Here is a 15,148-nt window from a genome sequence, read left to right as displayed (position 1 = left end):
TGTGATGTTGCTGTAATTTCACCTCTGCCCTTACAAAAAAAGATTGCCGTTTTAAAACTAAAAGTGCAGTAACTGCAGTCTATTGTGGTATTTTGGACGCAGTAATTGCAAAATAACTACAGTTATACTACAATGTACTGCAGTTATTGTACACTGCAGTCTGACTGCACATTTGTTTTGTAAGGTTGAAGTCTGAAAGCTTTTGAAATGCTGTCTATCCCCAGTAGTTATGTTGTGAAACACAGTCATGTGTCATAGCCTACGCTATGGTAATGACTCAGTAAAATTGAATACATGTATCATGAGCCTGACACCTTGAAAAACATTTGGATTGGGTTTAAATCTTTATTTAAAAAAATAAATAATAATACAATTATTTCACCTTTATTTAACCAGGTTGGCCAGTTGAGAACAAGTTCTCATTTACACCTGCGACCTGGCCAAGATAAAGCAAAGCAGTGTGACACAAACAACAACACAGAGTTACACATGGACTAAACAAACGTACAGTCAATAACACAATAGAAAAAGTCTATATACAGTGTGTGCAAATGTAGTAAGGAGGTAAGGCAATAAATAGGTCATAGTAGCGAAGTAATTACAATTTAGGAGATTAACACTGGAGTGAGAGAGGTTGCAATGTACTTGTTCTTTATTTTGACTTCTTTCTTAGAAATCCAGTGTCTATAGTTTCAAATGATAGATCAAAGATAAGCAAGGCTCCTTCTGTTACAGACTACTGTTTATCTCCCTGTCTGACTCTGATTTCTGTGCTCCTACTTGATGAACTCACTTGTCCAAAGTCCTGGCTAAAATTTGCCAAAAGTGTGCCCCTTGAATCCAGGAAATGATATTTCATCTGACCCAATGATGTTGGCCAAACCAGATGAATGTGTAACATCCCAACATGTTCAATATTTATTAGAATTTGCCATATAAACTCATTTTTAAATGTGCTCATATTGATTGCATTATATGAGATGCATATATAAAACCAGTTTCTGCTAAATAATGGTTTTGCAACAGAAAAAAGTCCTACACTCCCCCTGCTCTTTCAGTAAACAGAGCACAGAACCACCCCCCTGCTCTTTCAGTAAACAAAGTGCAGAACCCCCCTGCTCTTTCAGTAAACAAAGTGCAGAACTACCCACACTCCCACACACAAAAGGCACATTGGTAAATCCAGATCCATTATAAAAGGTCTGGTCAGCTCCTTCTCAGGCACCTTTCTCAGCTCAGCTCTCTTCGATACCTGGACCCAGAGGAGGACCGCTCAACGTGATGCTTCTCTCCCAAACACTCTGCCTGTGCTTGGCACTAGCACTCAGCTATGCTGCTCCAACGTGAGTACTGCTGATCAACTGCTAAGCCTTTACATTTACATGTTAGTCATTTAGCAGACGCTCTTATCCAGAGCCACTTACAGGAGCAATTAGGGTTAAGTGTTTTGCTCAACAGCACATTGACAGATTTTTCACCCAGTCGGCGACCTTCGGTTACTGGCCCAACTCTCTTAACCGCTGGGCTACCAAAATGGCATCTTATTATTCTCTTATTCATGTTCAGGGTAGCCACAGCAAAATACACTGCCTCTAAATTGCCTCTGTACTTACTTTGTTGAATTGTTACTTTATTCAACACATTATGGGCTTCGCTGTGCTGTGTTAAGACATGTCTTACACAACCCAATTGGATACTATGCTCCCCCACATTGGCTGGGTTAGTTCCATAAGTTTGTTTGCAATGTCACAGAGATCAAGGCAGGATCAATAACCCAAAACACACAAAGAGTGGTCAAAGTCAGTCGTGTACCTCAGCACTTCTGTCACTGATTCACCCCGTTACCTCATCATTACAGATCCCCTTCATATCAATCAGGTGTCCCTTTGAGCTGCTCTATTTGGAATATGGCTGTGTATACTCCAGCATCATTATTGGTCTGTCTACCCAGAGGGTGGAGTTATGATGTGCAGTGTATTATCTCATTTCCCATCTCTATGACCTCACTCATGTTTCATCAGAATGAGGACATTATGGTTTATGATGAATAATGTCTGCTTTTTTTTCTACGCAGGATCCATGATGTAATGATGTCAGGTGAGTCTAAGATCCATATTCATTTAACAGCCTGTCAAAATGTAGGACCTCAAAACTCATTGACTGATCCAGGCGTGCTTAGGCAAGGCAAACAACTAGGGTTGCAACTTGCCACGGGCACAGGTGTTATTCAACTCCCTTTCAGCCCGTTACTCATGTCCTACATGCTTTTATATGAGAGTAGGATGCATGACTTCCAAATCACCACACCGCACCCTTTCATGTGGAGAAATGTTGGAATAATGAAAAGTCATTCAACCTGCATCTCACCTTGACTCTGACTGGCCCATTAGACCACGACCACGACCACCACGAGGATCAGGTCCACCACAACGCCAACCCAGACCGGTGTGACGGCATCGAGTTTGACGCCATCGCCCCCGACGAGAAAGGACACACCTTCTTCTTCAAGGGTATCAAAACCATGTTATGAGTCGTCTTTTTTTTTACCCTCATTCTCCCTACAGTGGGCTTTGTCATTGTCATGAAATGTCATTATGTCCCCATCGGGATGGCTAGGGTTACGGGTGCGCTCTTAGAAAAAAGGTACAATCTAGAACTTAAAAGGGTTCTTCGGCTGTTCTCATAGGAGAACCCTTTGAGGAACCCTTTTTGGTTACAGGTAGAATCATTTTGGTTCCTCGTAGAACTCTATTGGGTTCCATGTAGAACCCTTTCCCAGAAGGTTCTACATGGAACCCAAAAGAGTTCTACCTGGAACTAAAAAGGGTTTTCCTATGTGGACAGCCAAACATCCCTTTTTGAACCCTATTTTCAAGAGTGTAGTGGATTAGTTAGTGGGTATTTTGATATGGGCTAACATGACCTGTAAACGTGGGTTTGTACTAGATATTTGTGTAAGGAGAGTGTAAGCTTACATTTCCATGAGTATATCTGATCCCAAATCTGAACTATGCTACTCTAAGGGGATCACCTGTGGAACGGCTTCAGTGGTCAAGCTCAGGTCTCCAGTGCCTTCTTCAGGGAGCTAGATGACTACCATCACCTGGGGCATGTTGACGCTGCCTTCCGCATGCACAACAGAGAAAAACATGAAACACATGATCACATCTACTTTTTCCTGGTACTGTAAATATCAATGATGTAGTCGATATCCATATGAATAGGGAACTTTAACACGTAGTTTTACTAGTGACTCATCAGCTTGGGCAATCTTTTTAAAAGTCAAGTTATGCAATCATGTGTTCCCATAGGTGGCATAGTAGCATGTGCCCTCTCAGATTTGTCCTGTAAAAAAAGACATACTATATATATGAGATTTATTTTGATTTATTTTAAAACATTTTTGGTTGTTGTTTCTCTGTCATGCTGCCAGCCACCTAGCAACTTTATGAAGTTGGCTTTAGCTAGCCCAGATAAGCTCCCAATCTCCCAACCGCATAACTAGCTAGCAAGAAGCCATTACAGGCTATCAATCAAGTTGGAGTAGCTAGCTTGTCGAACTATCTTATCTAGCATGCCTGCTAGCAAGGTTGGTAGACTTTATAAAAGCAAGCAATAACTAAATGTACTGAATAAGACTCACATTCCTTCAATCTTTTACCCAGATTTTAGCAGAGATGCGGAGAAGCATATTTAGTTTCTTTAAAAAAATAACCATCAGTCAGGAACAGACAGAAAGCTTGAGATATGCAGAAAAAGAAACATTTTTTTTACAAATAATAAAGCAGAATGATTATGGCTCTAGATTTGCAGGAAAAGGCTGTGCAGGTGTTTGAAAAAGGTTAAATTCTCCAACTTCGGACCACCCCCCTGCCATCCTCACATACTTTGTGCACCCTCAGATTTTGGGGGTATATGACACCTCTGACAGCATTCACTTAGTATACTCCGTATTCTCCATCCCTCCTCAATTACAGGACGACAAGGTTTTCAGCTACTATAACCACAGTCTGGAGGAGGGCTACCCCAAGGACATCCAGCTGGACTTCCCAGGGGTGCCCAGCCACCTGGACGCTGCGGTGGAGTGTCCCAAGGGAGAGTGTAACTCAGACTCTGTCCTATTCTTCAAGGGTAAGCCTGTTAACCCTTTGATGTCCCACATAAGACCATAATGAACATTTCTCTGGTTTGTTGCTATAAACATTTATACATTTTATTTATTTATTTTTACCCCTTTTTCGTGGTATCCAATTGTTTTTAGTAGCTACTATCTTGTCTCATCGCTACAACTCCCGTACGGGCTCGGGAGAGACGAAGGTTGAAAGTCATGCGTCCTCCGATACACAACCCAACCAAGCCGCACCAATGGATGGCTTCCGCGCATCCAACCCGGAAGCCAGCCGCACCAATGTGTCGGAGGAAACACCCTGCACCTGGCAACCTTGGTTAGCGCGCACTGCGCCCGGCCCGCCACAGGAGTCGCTGGTGCGCGATGAGACAAGGACATCCCTACCGGCCAAGCCCTCCCTAACCCGGACGACGCTAGGCCAATTGTGCGTTGCCCCACGGACCTCCCGGTAACGGCCAGTTACAATAGAGACTGGGCGCGAACCCAGAGTCTCTGATGGCACAGCTGGCACTGCAGTACAGCGCCCTTAACCATTGCGCCACCCGGGAGGCCCTAAACATTTATAATTTATTCACAGACAACATACCAGGAAATGTGTTATGGATATCAAGTTTTCTAGTCTTGGTGTGTGCTGCCTAGCATATGTTTCCTCTCTCACAGGAGAAGAAGTGTACAACTATGACATCGTCACGCAGTCAGTAAAGGAGAGACAGTGGGCCCACCTGCCCAACTGTACGTCTGCCTTCCGTTGGCTAGAGCAATACTACTGTTTCCATGGTCACAACTTCACCCGGTTCCACCCTGTATCTGGGGAGGTGAATGGTGTGTACCCTAAGGACTCCAGGCACTACTTCATGAGGTGCCTCAATTTCGGTAAGAGAACCATGCAAAGGATGTTACCCTTCCTCCTTTATCAAAATCAGTTCATTGTCAGAGGAGGCTGGTGGAAAGAGCTGTAGGAGGGTGGGCTCATTGGCTGGAATGGCTGTAATGGCTGGAATGGTATAAATGGAATGGTATCATCAACACATCAAACATATAGAAACCACATGTTTAACTCCATTCCATTTATTCCATTCCAGCCATTACAATAAGTGTGTCCTCCTATAGCTCTTCCCACCAGCCTCCTCTGCCCAGTGTGCATGGTTTGAGATTGAACATATGAATGGTGAATGGTAATAACAACACCATTTCAGGGAAAAAAAGCTTTTGGATTGTGTTGAGACATGTTATTGTTGGATTGTAGGCCATGGCGGTGAGGCAAAGGTTCCCAAATGCAGTGAAGTTACATTGGATGCCATCACCTCAGACGACTCAGGCAAAACCTATGCCTTCACTGGTAAGAACTAAGCCTTTGTGTTCAATTGTGCGCACAACTCGCATTAGACAGTTGCCAATTTTCACCTCCGTCCCACTTCCTCAGGTCATAATTATATGCGTCTAGACACCCATCGTGATGGTAAACATACCTTCCCCATTGCCAGAACCTGGAATGAAGTGACCAACGGCGTGGACGCAGTCTTCTCATACAATGACAAGATCTACATTATCAAGGTGGGTCAAAGGTTACAGGATGTAGGGGAAGACAGGGACTTCACTTGCGATAAATAACATGTTCAGAGCTTTACTCACTACAGTACCCCTACCTACAGTATATGTACATGGCTACCTCAATGACCTCGTACCCCTGCACATCAACTCGGTACTTGTAGTCCCTGATGTTATTTTTTACTCTTTATTGTTATTCAATGTATTTACGCCTCGTGTCACTTTTACTCTGCATTGATGGAAAATGACCCTTAAGTAAATATTTCACTGTTAGTCTACAACTTGTTTACGAAGGATGTGACAACAACAAAAATGGATTTGATTTGAGTATATAGAAAATGACTTTCATTCAGTCAACTGTTTGTTACATCATCATGCCTTTGTTTGTCCCATGGCACATAAAACACACCTGAATACCACCATTTCCGGTTGACAGGGCGACCAAGTTTACATCTACAAATCAGCAGCTCCCTCCACTCTGATTGAGGGCTACCCTAAAAGCCTGAATGAGGAGCTGGGCATCGAAGGGCCTGTGAACGCAGCCTTTGTTTGTGCAAATCAGCATATTGTGCACATTATTCAAGGTAACTAATTGGACATTGAACTTGAGTACATTCAAATCTATCCAAAAAAAAAGTGTTGCTCTTTTTACATCAATATTCACAAAAAATGTGATTTTCCTGTGTCAGAAATTATTTGATGTTAAAAAAAATAAATTTAAACAGCTGCATTGGACCTTTAATGACTCATTACCTCCCCCTGCTGGAGAGGCCTGACGTGCCACAAGACCTGCGGGGCAAACGTGGCGTCATCTTTGGGAACCTTTCACACACTCAGTGAAAAACTATTTTCCTGTCTCTATTTCCCCCTATAGGACGGATGATGAAGGACATTGACCTGTCTGCCACCCCTAGGGTAGTAGCCAGAGAGGCCCCACTGCCCATCTCCGGCATCGAGGCAGGCATGTGTGGCCCTGATGGAGTCAAAGTGTTTGTGGGCTCTGAGTACTACCACTACAAGACCCCCAGGCTCCTGGCTTTCAGCAGGATACTCCAAGAGCCTAAAAACATCACCCCAGACATGATGGGCTGTGTCGAATAGGAGTCAGTTTATGTTAGATACCTTTTCGAAGAATAACAACTGTGATCATCTGTTCTCAATGGACAACATCAAAATGTATAATCACATGTTAAAGTAACTGTCCAGTAAAGGTTTTCTGTTAACTCATACCCAAATAATGTTGACTCATCCTATACTCTTTTCTGTAGCCAAAGCATACATTTGAGAAAAAACACTTCCGAAATCCCAGGTAAATTTTTTATCTCAAACAGACCGTTTCAAAAATGCTTGCTATTTCCTCATAGAGGATGATATTATCAGTGTTCTAATCGCATTCATATTTGTAATGATCAGTATATGCCAAAACCGTTCTGTTGTGTTGGGGTACCCACACATCCTTTCCAACACAGAAAAGCTGCATTTTAATCATACTTCATTTTTTAAAAATGTGGAAGGAAAACTATCTCATATTGGAATGAATTATAGGACATATTTCATAGAAATCTGGAAACACTTGGCAGTTACTTTAACTTGACACCACAACTCACAAGTCACCCAAACAATGTTTTTTAAGGTTCAAATAATATTTTATCACATTTTTGTTGAACATTTGTGTATGACAGAGATGAGTTGAATTAAAAAGATAAAAAGAAACTGAAATAGTATGATTATATTGCATTCATTCATGAGATAATTAAGATACAGGAAAAAATCAAGTAATACATTCAGATGAGTAATTCTACATGTTGACCCGCAAAAATAAGTCTTACAGGTAAATGTGATCATGAACTGGCTAATTATGTATAAGCATTTCTTAATGATATTCCCATGCAGATGTAAAGAAAAGGTTCAGAATGTGATGGTTGTTTCAAATCAAGTAGTCACAGTCACAGTGCCTCCACCCCAGAGAGGATGGGATTTTCTTCAGCAGGGCCATCCTTGGTCTCTAAAGCCAACCGTAGTTGCTGCCAGAAGACCCTGGTGTGCTCCCCAGCTCTGCGCCAACTCGGGTAGGTGTGTCTCTTCACCAGCTCCTCATCCGGTGGTAGGGTGACAGCTGGTGGGTTGGGATCTCCTCCAGGAACACCAGAATCAGGACGTCCTTCTGCTCATCAAAGAGCTGGAAGATGGCCACCTGGATCTCCCGGGAGCACCACTCACTCTTCAGGTAGCGGTGGCTGATCACACAGATGGTCTTGCGGCTTCCGTAGATGGCGTCCATAATGTTGTCTATGATTGGTTTGCCTGGTTGGAAGTCCCGGTGGTAGAGACACAGCTTCCAGCCCTGCTCTCCCTCCAGCTCTGGCAGAAGCTCCTTCAGGACCCAGGGCTCATCATAGACGTTGTAGGAGATTAAGGCATCATACTGACATCCACGAGGCTTGTGCTTATTCCTTTGCTTGGTGTCATGGAGGAAAGCCAAGAAGAGGTAATAGCCGTCTATTACCTGCCATTTTAGGAAGTGGTAGGCAAAGGATGCTATCAGGGTGAGGAGGACCAGAGAAGTGGAAGAGATGTAGTAGTAAAGTCCTAAGTGTACTGTACAGAACTGAAGCTCAACATCCAACAGCTTGGTGCCCTTTAGCTCTGCAGGATAGTTGTAGGTAAACTCTGTGGAGCCAACAACCTGTGTTTGCTTGTCGTTCTCCATCCACTGGACAAACCAAGCATTGCTGCAGCCACAGGTAAAATGATTATCTTGCATGTCCAGGTATGTCAAGGCAGGGAAAGAACGCAACTTATTGTCTCATTGACTACTGTTATGTTGTTCTTTCTCACCTGCAAGAAAGTGACTCTGCTGAGGTTTGCTCCTATGAGGAAATCTAAGGACTGAAGTCGGCCTTTGGACAGATACAGTCTGTTGAGCCTTGAGATTGGGTGAAACAGCTTTGGAGTGAGGGCTGTGAACTCATTCTTACTGATCTCAAGGAACCACAACCGGGGTGTGTGAATGAATATGTCTAATTGCAGCTCCTTAATATTAAGACTACCTGCCTGGAATACCAATGAAGATTTCAGACCTTCAAGAAAGTTGATAGGTAGATGAGATAGTCCCTTGTGACTGTCACGCCCTGATCTGTTTCACCTGTCCTTGTGCTTGTCTCCTCCCCCCTCCAGGTGTCACCCATCTTCCCTATGTCATGACGTTGGCCTGGGGGTAGGTTTATGACAGTCATACAGTGCCTTGCGAAAGTATTCGGCCCCCTTGAACTTTGTGACCTTTTGCCACATTTCAGGCTTCAAACATAAAGATATAAAACTGTATTTTTTTGTGAAGAATCAACAACAAGTGGGACACAATCATGAAGTGGAACGACATTTATTGGATATTTCAAACTTTTTAACAAATCAAAAACTGAAAAATTGGGCGTGCAAAATTATTCAGCCCCTTTACTTTCAGTGCAGCAAACTCTCTCCAGAAGTTCAGTGAGGATCTCTGAATGATCCAATGTTGACCTAAATGACTAATGATGATAAATACAATCCACCTGTGTGTAATCAAGTCTCCGTATAAATGCACCTGCACTGTGATAGTCTCAGAGGTCCGTTAAAAGCGCAGAGAGCATCATGAAGAACAAGGAACACACCAGGCAGGTCCGAAATACTGTTGTGAAGAAGTTTAAAGCCGGATTTGGATACAAAAAGATTTCCCAAGCTTTAAACATCCCAAGGAGCACTGTGCAAGCGATTATATTGAAATAGAAGGAGTATCAGACCACTGCAAATCTACCAAGACCTGGCCGTCCCTCTAAACTTTCAGCTCATACAAGGAGAAGACTGATCAGAGATGCAGCCAAGAGGCCCATGATCACTCTGGATGAACTGCAGAGATCTACAGCTGAGGTGGGAGACTCTGTCCATAGGACAACAATCAGTCGTATATTGCACAAATCTGGCCTTTATGGAAGAGTGGCAAGAAGAAAGCCATTTCTTAAAGATATCCATAAAAAGTGTAGTTTAAAGTTTGCCACAAGCCACCTGGGAGACACACCAAACATATGGAAGAAGGTGCTCTGGTCAGATGAAACCAAAATTGAACTTTTTGGCAACAATGCAAAACGTTATGTTTGGCATAAAAGCAACACAGCCCATCACCCTGAACACCCATCCCCACTGTCAAACATGGTGGTGGCAGCATCATGGTTTGGGCCTGCTTTTCTTCAGCAGGGACAGGGAAGATGGTTAAAATTGATGGGAAGATGGATGGAGCCAAATACAGGACCATTCTGGAAGAAAACCTGATGGAGTCTGCAAAGACCTGAGACTGGGACGGAGATTTGTCTTCCAACAAGACAATGATCCAAAACATAAAGCAAAATCTACAATGGAATGGTTCAAAAATAAACATATCCAGGTGTTAGAATGGCCATGTCAAAGTCCAGACCTGAATCCAATCGAGAATCTGTGGAAAGAACTGAAAACTGCTGTTCAAATGCTCTCCATCCAACCTCACTGAGCTCGAGCTGTTTTGCAAGGAGGAATGGGAAAAATTTCAATCTCTCGATGTGCAAAACTGATAGAGACATACCCCAAGCGACTTACAGCTGTAATCGCAGCAAAAGGTGGCGCTACAAAGTATTAACTTAAGGGGGCTGAATAATTTTGCACGCCCAATTTTTCAGTTTTTGATTTGTTAAAAAAGTTTGAAATATCCAATAAATGTCGTTCCACTTCATGATTGTGTCCCACTTGTTGTTGATTCTTCACAATATCTTTATGTTTGAAGCCTGAAATTGCAAAAGGTCGCAAAGTTCAAGGGGGCCGAATACTTTCGCAAGGCACTGTAAATACCTCTTCCCCCCTTTTTCCTCTCTCTACCCTAGTGAGGTTACATTTGCAAAACCCTTGGTTAACATAGAGATTCTGGAAACATCAGAAGGTGGGGGGAAATTAACTATATTCTGGTAATCCGAACAATTGAACATATGCGGTGGTATTTAATGAATATGATGTCAGTTCGGTTGTCATCTGAGACATTCTCATCAATGATAAGATGACATAAACTCTATGGGGAAAGTCTACACATCAGAGTTATCGGATTCACATGGAATTGTTGTTCAATTTAAATGTTTGAATATTAAATTATTTGTGATGGGATGAAATTTGATTTTAGCTTCTAAAATTAGAGATTTGGATTTTCACAAGATAGGGCTGCTCACTCAGTGGCCCGCCCTGTGAAGGGACATGGGCTATAAAACTTTTCAAACACACCCTCCTCTCCCTTCCTATATAATCCCTTGACGACAATAGAACTTTCTGTTCCGGGGATGTAGGACGATGGTCCTATGTCAGAATGGTTCAGATAATAACAACAGAACGAAGCCGACATCAGCGTGAGCTTTTGTTGCGAATGGTATGAACTTTGAACTCTTATTCACTACAGAAGTGATACCTCCTAGCCGTTGAGTTAGCAGGTTAGGAAGGAACAGACAGAGTATCCCGTCTACCACACAACGACGTTACTACAACGTATCCAATTGACCACCAGAGACATTCTTCAAAGGACTTGGTTGGGCAACACGGCCTTCCATCTACCACCAACCTACCGAAGCGCAGCTCAGAGTAAATATTTATTGCATTTCCTTTTCCAAATGAGCGGTAATTTAGAATGCATGAGATACTGTATTTACGATAGCACAGCTTCTTCCCTTTGTTCCTCAGTCTTCCCGCTCTTTCACTCAAACCCAGCCCTTTTCCTTTGTGTAACAAGCTGTCATTTCTGTTCTGCCCGCTAGGGACGTTTTCCTTTATGACGTAATTTGTAATCAAGTTATGATTGAATTATGTGTATGTGTAATTCTGTGTGATTAGTTAGGTATTTCGTAAATAAATAATTAAACCCAATTTTGTGTTGCTGATTCAAATTATTAGCCAGGGTTCGTGCAGATAAAAGAATTTACAACTTTCAGATGAAACTGATTTAAGATGACGATTGATATTAACTGCTATTGATGTAAAATATTACTAGGTCTTTAAGAGTTTATTCGGAAGATAACAGCTCTATAAATATTATTTTGTGGTGCCCGACTCTAGTTAATTACATTTACATGATTAGCTCAATCAGGTGATATTAATTGCGGAGAAATTATTTTATAGAATAGCATGTCATATAACTTAATCCGGCATAGCCAAAGACACAACACCTATTATCCCCTGTGTATTTATACCTGTGTTCTCTGTTTGTTTGTTGCCAGTTTGTCTTGCTCGTTCAAGCTAACCAGAGGTTTTCTTGTCAGCGCCTATCGTTTCCCAGCCTCTCTTTCGTCACCCTCTTGGTTTTTGGCCTGTCCTGACCCTGTACCTGCCCGCCTGACCTCTCTGCCTGACACTGAGCCTGCCTGCCGTCCTGTACCTTTGCTCCACCTCTGGATTACTGAACTCTGCCTGACCCTGAGACCGCCTGCTGTCCTGTACCTTTGCTCCACCTCTGGATTACTGAACTCTGCCTGACCCTGAGACTGCCTGCTGTCCGGTACCTTTGCCTTACCCTGGATTTTCGACCCCTGCCTGCCTTGACCTGTCTTTGCCTGTCCCTGTTGCCACAATAAACATTGTTACTTCGACAGTCTGTATCTGGGTCTTACCTTGATTCCTGATAGTACGAACTGGCCATGACTGACCCAGCAGACTTGGACCAGCTACGCTGCGCTATCTCCTCCCAAGGAGCCACCATTGGTAGGCACGAGGAGTTGCTTCGCAGTATGATGGAGGGGTTCCAGGCCACGGCCGACTGTCACAACCAAGCATTGGACATTTTGTGGGAGCAAGTCTATGGGTTGCCTTCTAGGCAGCCAACCATATAAAGGTTGTTCTTGGTTAAATTCACTGTCTTCAAACTGGAGAGGCTGAAAGGAGGAGGAGCTGACGGTTGCAATGAGGTTGTTGTCCAGATGTAGCAGGGAGAGGTTGGCCAGGCCCTGAAACAAATGGTCTGCCAAGGTTGTGAGTCTGTTATGAGCCAAACCCAGCTCCCGAAGAGCTTCTAGGTGTCCAAGAGCACAATCAAATCAAAGTTTATTTGTCACGTGTTCCGAATACAACAGGTGTAGACTTTACAGTGAAATGCTTACTTACAGGCTCTAACCAATAGTGCGAAAAAAAAGGTGTGTGTGTGTGTGTGTGTGTGTAGGTAAGTAAAGAAATAAAACAACCAATTGGTCAGGCCAATTGAGGTAGTATGTACATGGATGTGTGGTTAAAGTGACTATGCATATAAGATAAACAGAGCGTAGCAGCAGCGTAAAAGAGGGGTTGGGGGGGGCACACAATGCAAATAGTCCGGGTAACCATTGGTTACCTGTTCAGAAGTCTTATGGCTTGGGGGTAAAAACTGTTGAGAAGCCTTTTTGTCTCAATCATCCACTTGAGAGATTTTTAGGTTTGATAGGCCTTTAAAATCCAACTTTACGAACTTGAAAATCTTATTCATGGCCAAGTCTAAATTGCTTACTTTCAGCGGAATATCTAAAGGTATGACTTCAAGAGTCCTGTTATAACAGAGTTCTTTCATGTTAGGTTACTGAGATTACCCCAGATTGGGCAGTTTTTCAGGAAGTACCCACATACTGAATCAGCAAGAACCCAGCAATACATCAGGAAACAAAGAGTCTCAGCTGAGAGATTGTAGACCCACTGCTGGCCCCAATAATAAAGTGAATTTAGAATTAAGAAATCATTTCTGAGAACTAAGATCTACAATTCTAACTGGTACTAGCACTTACTAATCTCCCGCTGTTGATGAAATACAAAATGCTTTGATTGCTGCTCACCCAAACCAGTAAATCTCTGAAACATCAAGTTATGCTTAATTGCGTGTTCAAGGAAATGTCTAAACCAGTGTTTTAGAAGAGACACTTCTTCGTGTCTCCTTAGTGTAATAACAGTTTGTGTCCACTAGATGACGTAGCATGCAAAGTTATGTGTTAGTAAAGAAGGATCAGGGAATGCAACATGGAATTCTTAACTTTTTCAAGAGTATACCCATTTAGGCTCACGGCAAATATAGCCTAACAAAACCAACTGATGAAATTTAAACAAACGTCTTCACAGAGCTGAACATTATCAGTGTTATAAATGGATCCATAATGCGTAACTCTCATGTTTGAATTCATTGCATTGCCTTGGAAGATTATTGAGTGAAGGAGAGTTATTTGTGAGCAGTGGTGTAAAGTACTTCAGTAAAAATACTTTAAAGTACTACTTAAGTAGTTTTTTGGGGTATCTTTGACTACTTTTACTTTTACTTCACTACATTCCTTAAGAAGATATTGTACTTTTTACTCAAATCAAATGTATTTATATAGCCCTTCGTACATCAGCTGATATCTCAAAGTGCTGTACAGAAACCCAGCCTAAAACCCCAAACAGCAAGCAATGCAGGCGTAGAAGCAATACATTCTCAATACATTTTCCTTGACACCCAAAAGTACTCATTACATTTTAAATGCTTAGCAGGTCAGGAAAATAGTTTAATTCACGCACTTATAAACAGAAAATCCCTGGTCATCTCTACTGCCTCTGATCTGGCAGACTCACTAAACACACATGCTTCATTTGTAAATGATGTCTGAATGTTGGAGTGTGCCTCTGGCTTTCTGTAACCAAAAGAAAAAAGAAAATGGTGCCGTGTGGTTTGCTTAATATAAGAAATTTGAAATTATTTTTACTTTGACCTTTGATACTTAAGTATATTTTAGTAATTGCATTTACTTTTGATTCTTAAGTATATTTTAAACCAAATTCCCTTGACTTTTACTCAAGTAGAATTTTACTGGCTGACTTTTACTTGAGTCATTTTCTATTTAGGTATCTTTACTTTTACTCAAGTATGACAATTGGGTACTTTTCCCACCAATGTTTCTGTGATGCTCTGTGAAGACAAAGACTTAATGGAAAAGGGTTCAGGGTTTTACAAAGCAGGTATGAGAGAAGTATTCACAGACATCATGGCAGACATCCTTATTTGTGAGAGTCCTTATTTGAGAGAGAGTCCTTATTTGTGAGAGTCCTTATTTGAGAGAGAGTCCTTATTTGAGAGAGAGTCCTTATTTGTGAGAGTCCTTATTTGAGAGAGAGTCCTTATTTGTGAGAGTCCTTATTTGAGAGAGAGTCCTTATTTGAGAGAGAGTCCTTATTTGTGAGAGTCCTTATTTGAGACAAAGCTGATACCATGTTCTTTATGATATAACATAACTAATATAGATACTGTTTCCCTTTGTGTACTGACTTTCCCCATGTTATTGTTATATTTATCATGCATACTCCATAGACTATATTTGATCCACAGGTGAAAGGAAGGAAACTGGAATAAATGGAGATAACTTAGAAGGACAAGGTGTGTGTGTGCAACCTGGCTTCAGGGCAATTCGTAGGATTTGGTATGTTGATTTTCTCCCTCCATTTAGTATCATA

At 42.1% G+C, this 15,148-nt stretch overlaps 3 protein-coding genes across 3 annotated transcripts in view; 2 read left to right on the top strand and 1 right to left on the bottom strand.

The window, feature by feature from the left end:
* The first annotated feature begins 1,176 nt into the window (after positions 1–1,176).
* On the top strand, positions 1,177–6,906 carry hpxb (hemopexin b). The gene is made up of 10 exons (XM_024425639.2): positions 1,177–1,343; positions 2,075–2,097; positions 2,391–2,510; positions 3,024–3,181; positions 3,978–4,131; positions 4,790–5,002; positions 5,376–5,468; positions 5,553–5,683; positions 6,114–6,261; positions 6,552–6,906. Exons 1-10 carry the CDS (start codon positions 1,282–1,284, stop codon positions 6,776–6,778), a joined length of 1,329 nt encoding a protein of 442 aa, XP_024281407.1. The 5' UTR covers positions 1,177–1,281; the 3' UTR covers positions 6,779–6,906.
* A 29-nt stretch (positions 6,907–6,935) lies between these two features.
* Positions 6,936–8,572, bottom strand: LOC112253692 (toll-like receptor 13). The gene is given in 2 exon segments (XM_042323944.1): positions 6,936–7,769; positions 7,772–8,572. Coding segments are annotated over 2 exon segments (816 nt in total). The 5' UTR covers positions 8,442–8,572; the 3' UTR covers positions 6,936–7,623.
* A 6,523-nt stretch (positions 8,573–15,095) lies between these two features.
* LOC112253689 (radixin) overlaps positions 15,096–15,148 on the top strand; it is a 34,479-nt gene continuing 34,426 nt past the window's right edge. Inside the window, exon 1 of the mRNA XM_024425638.2 lies at positions 15,096–15,114. The gene's annotated coding sequence lies outside the window, so the exon portion shown is untranslated. The remainder of the gene's footprint in view (positions 15,115–15,148) is intronic.

Source organism: Oncorhynchus tshawytscha, linkage group LG07 (genome assembly GCF_018296145.1).
Source record: "Oncorhynchus tshawytscha isolate Ot180627B linkage group LG07, Otsh_v2.0, whole genome shotgun sequence".
In the NCBI taxonomy this organism is placed as follows: Eukaryota; Metazoa; Chordata; class Actinopteri; order Salmoniformes; family Salmonidae; genus Oncorhynchus; species Oncorhynchus tshawytscha.
This window is presented reverse-complemented; position numbering and strand designations above follow the sequence as displayed.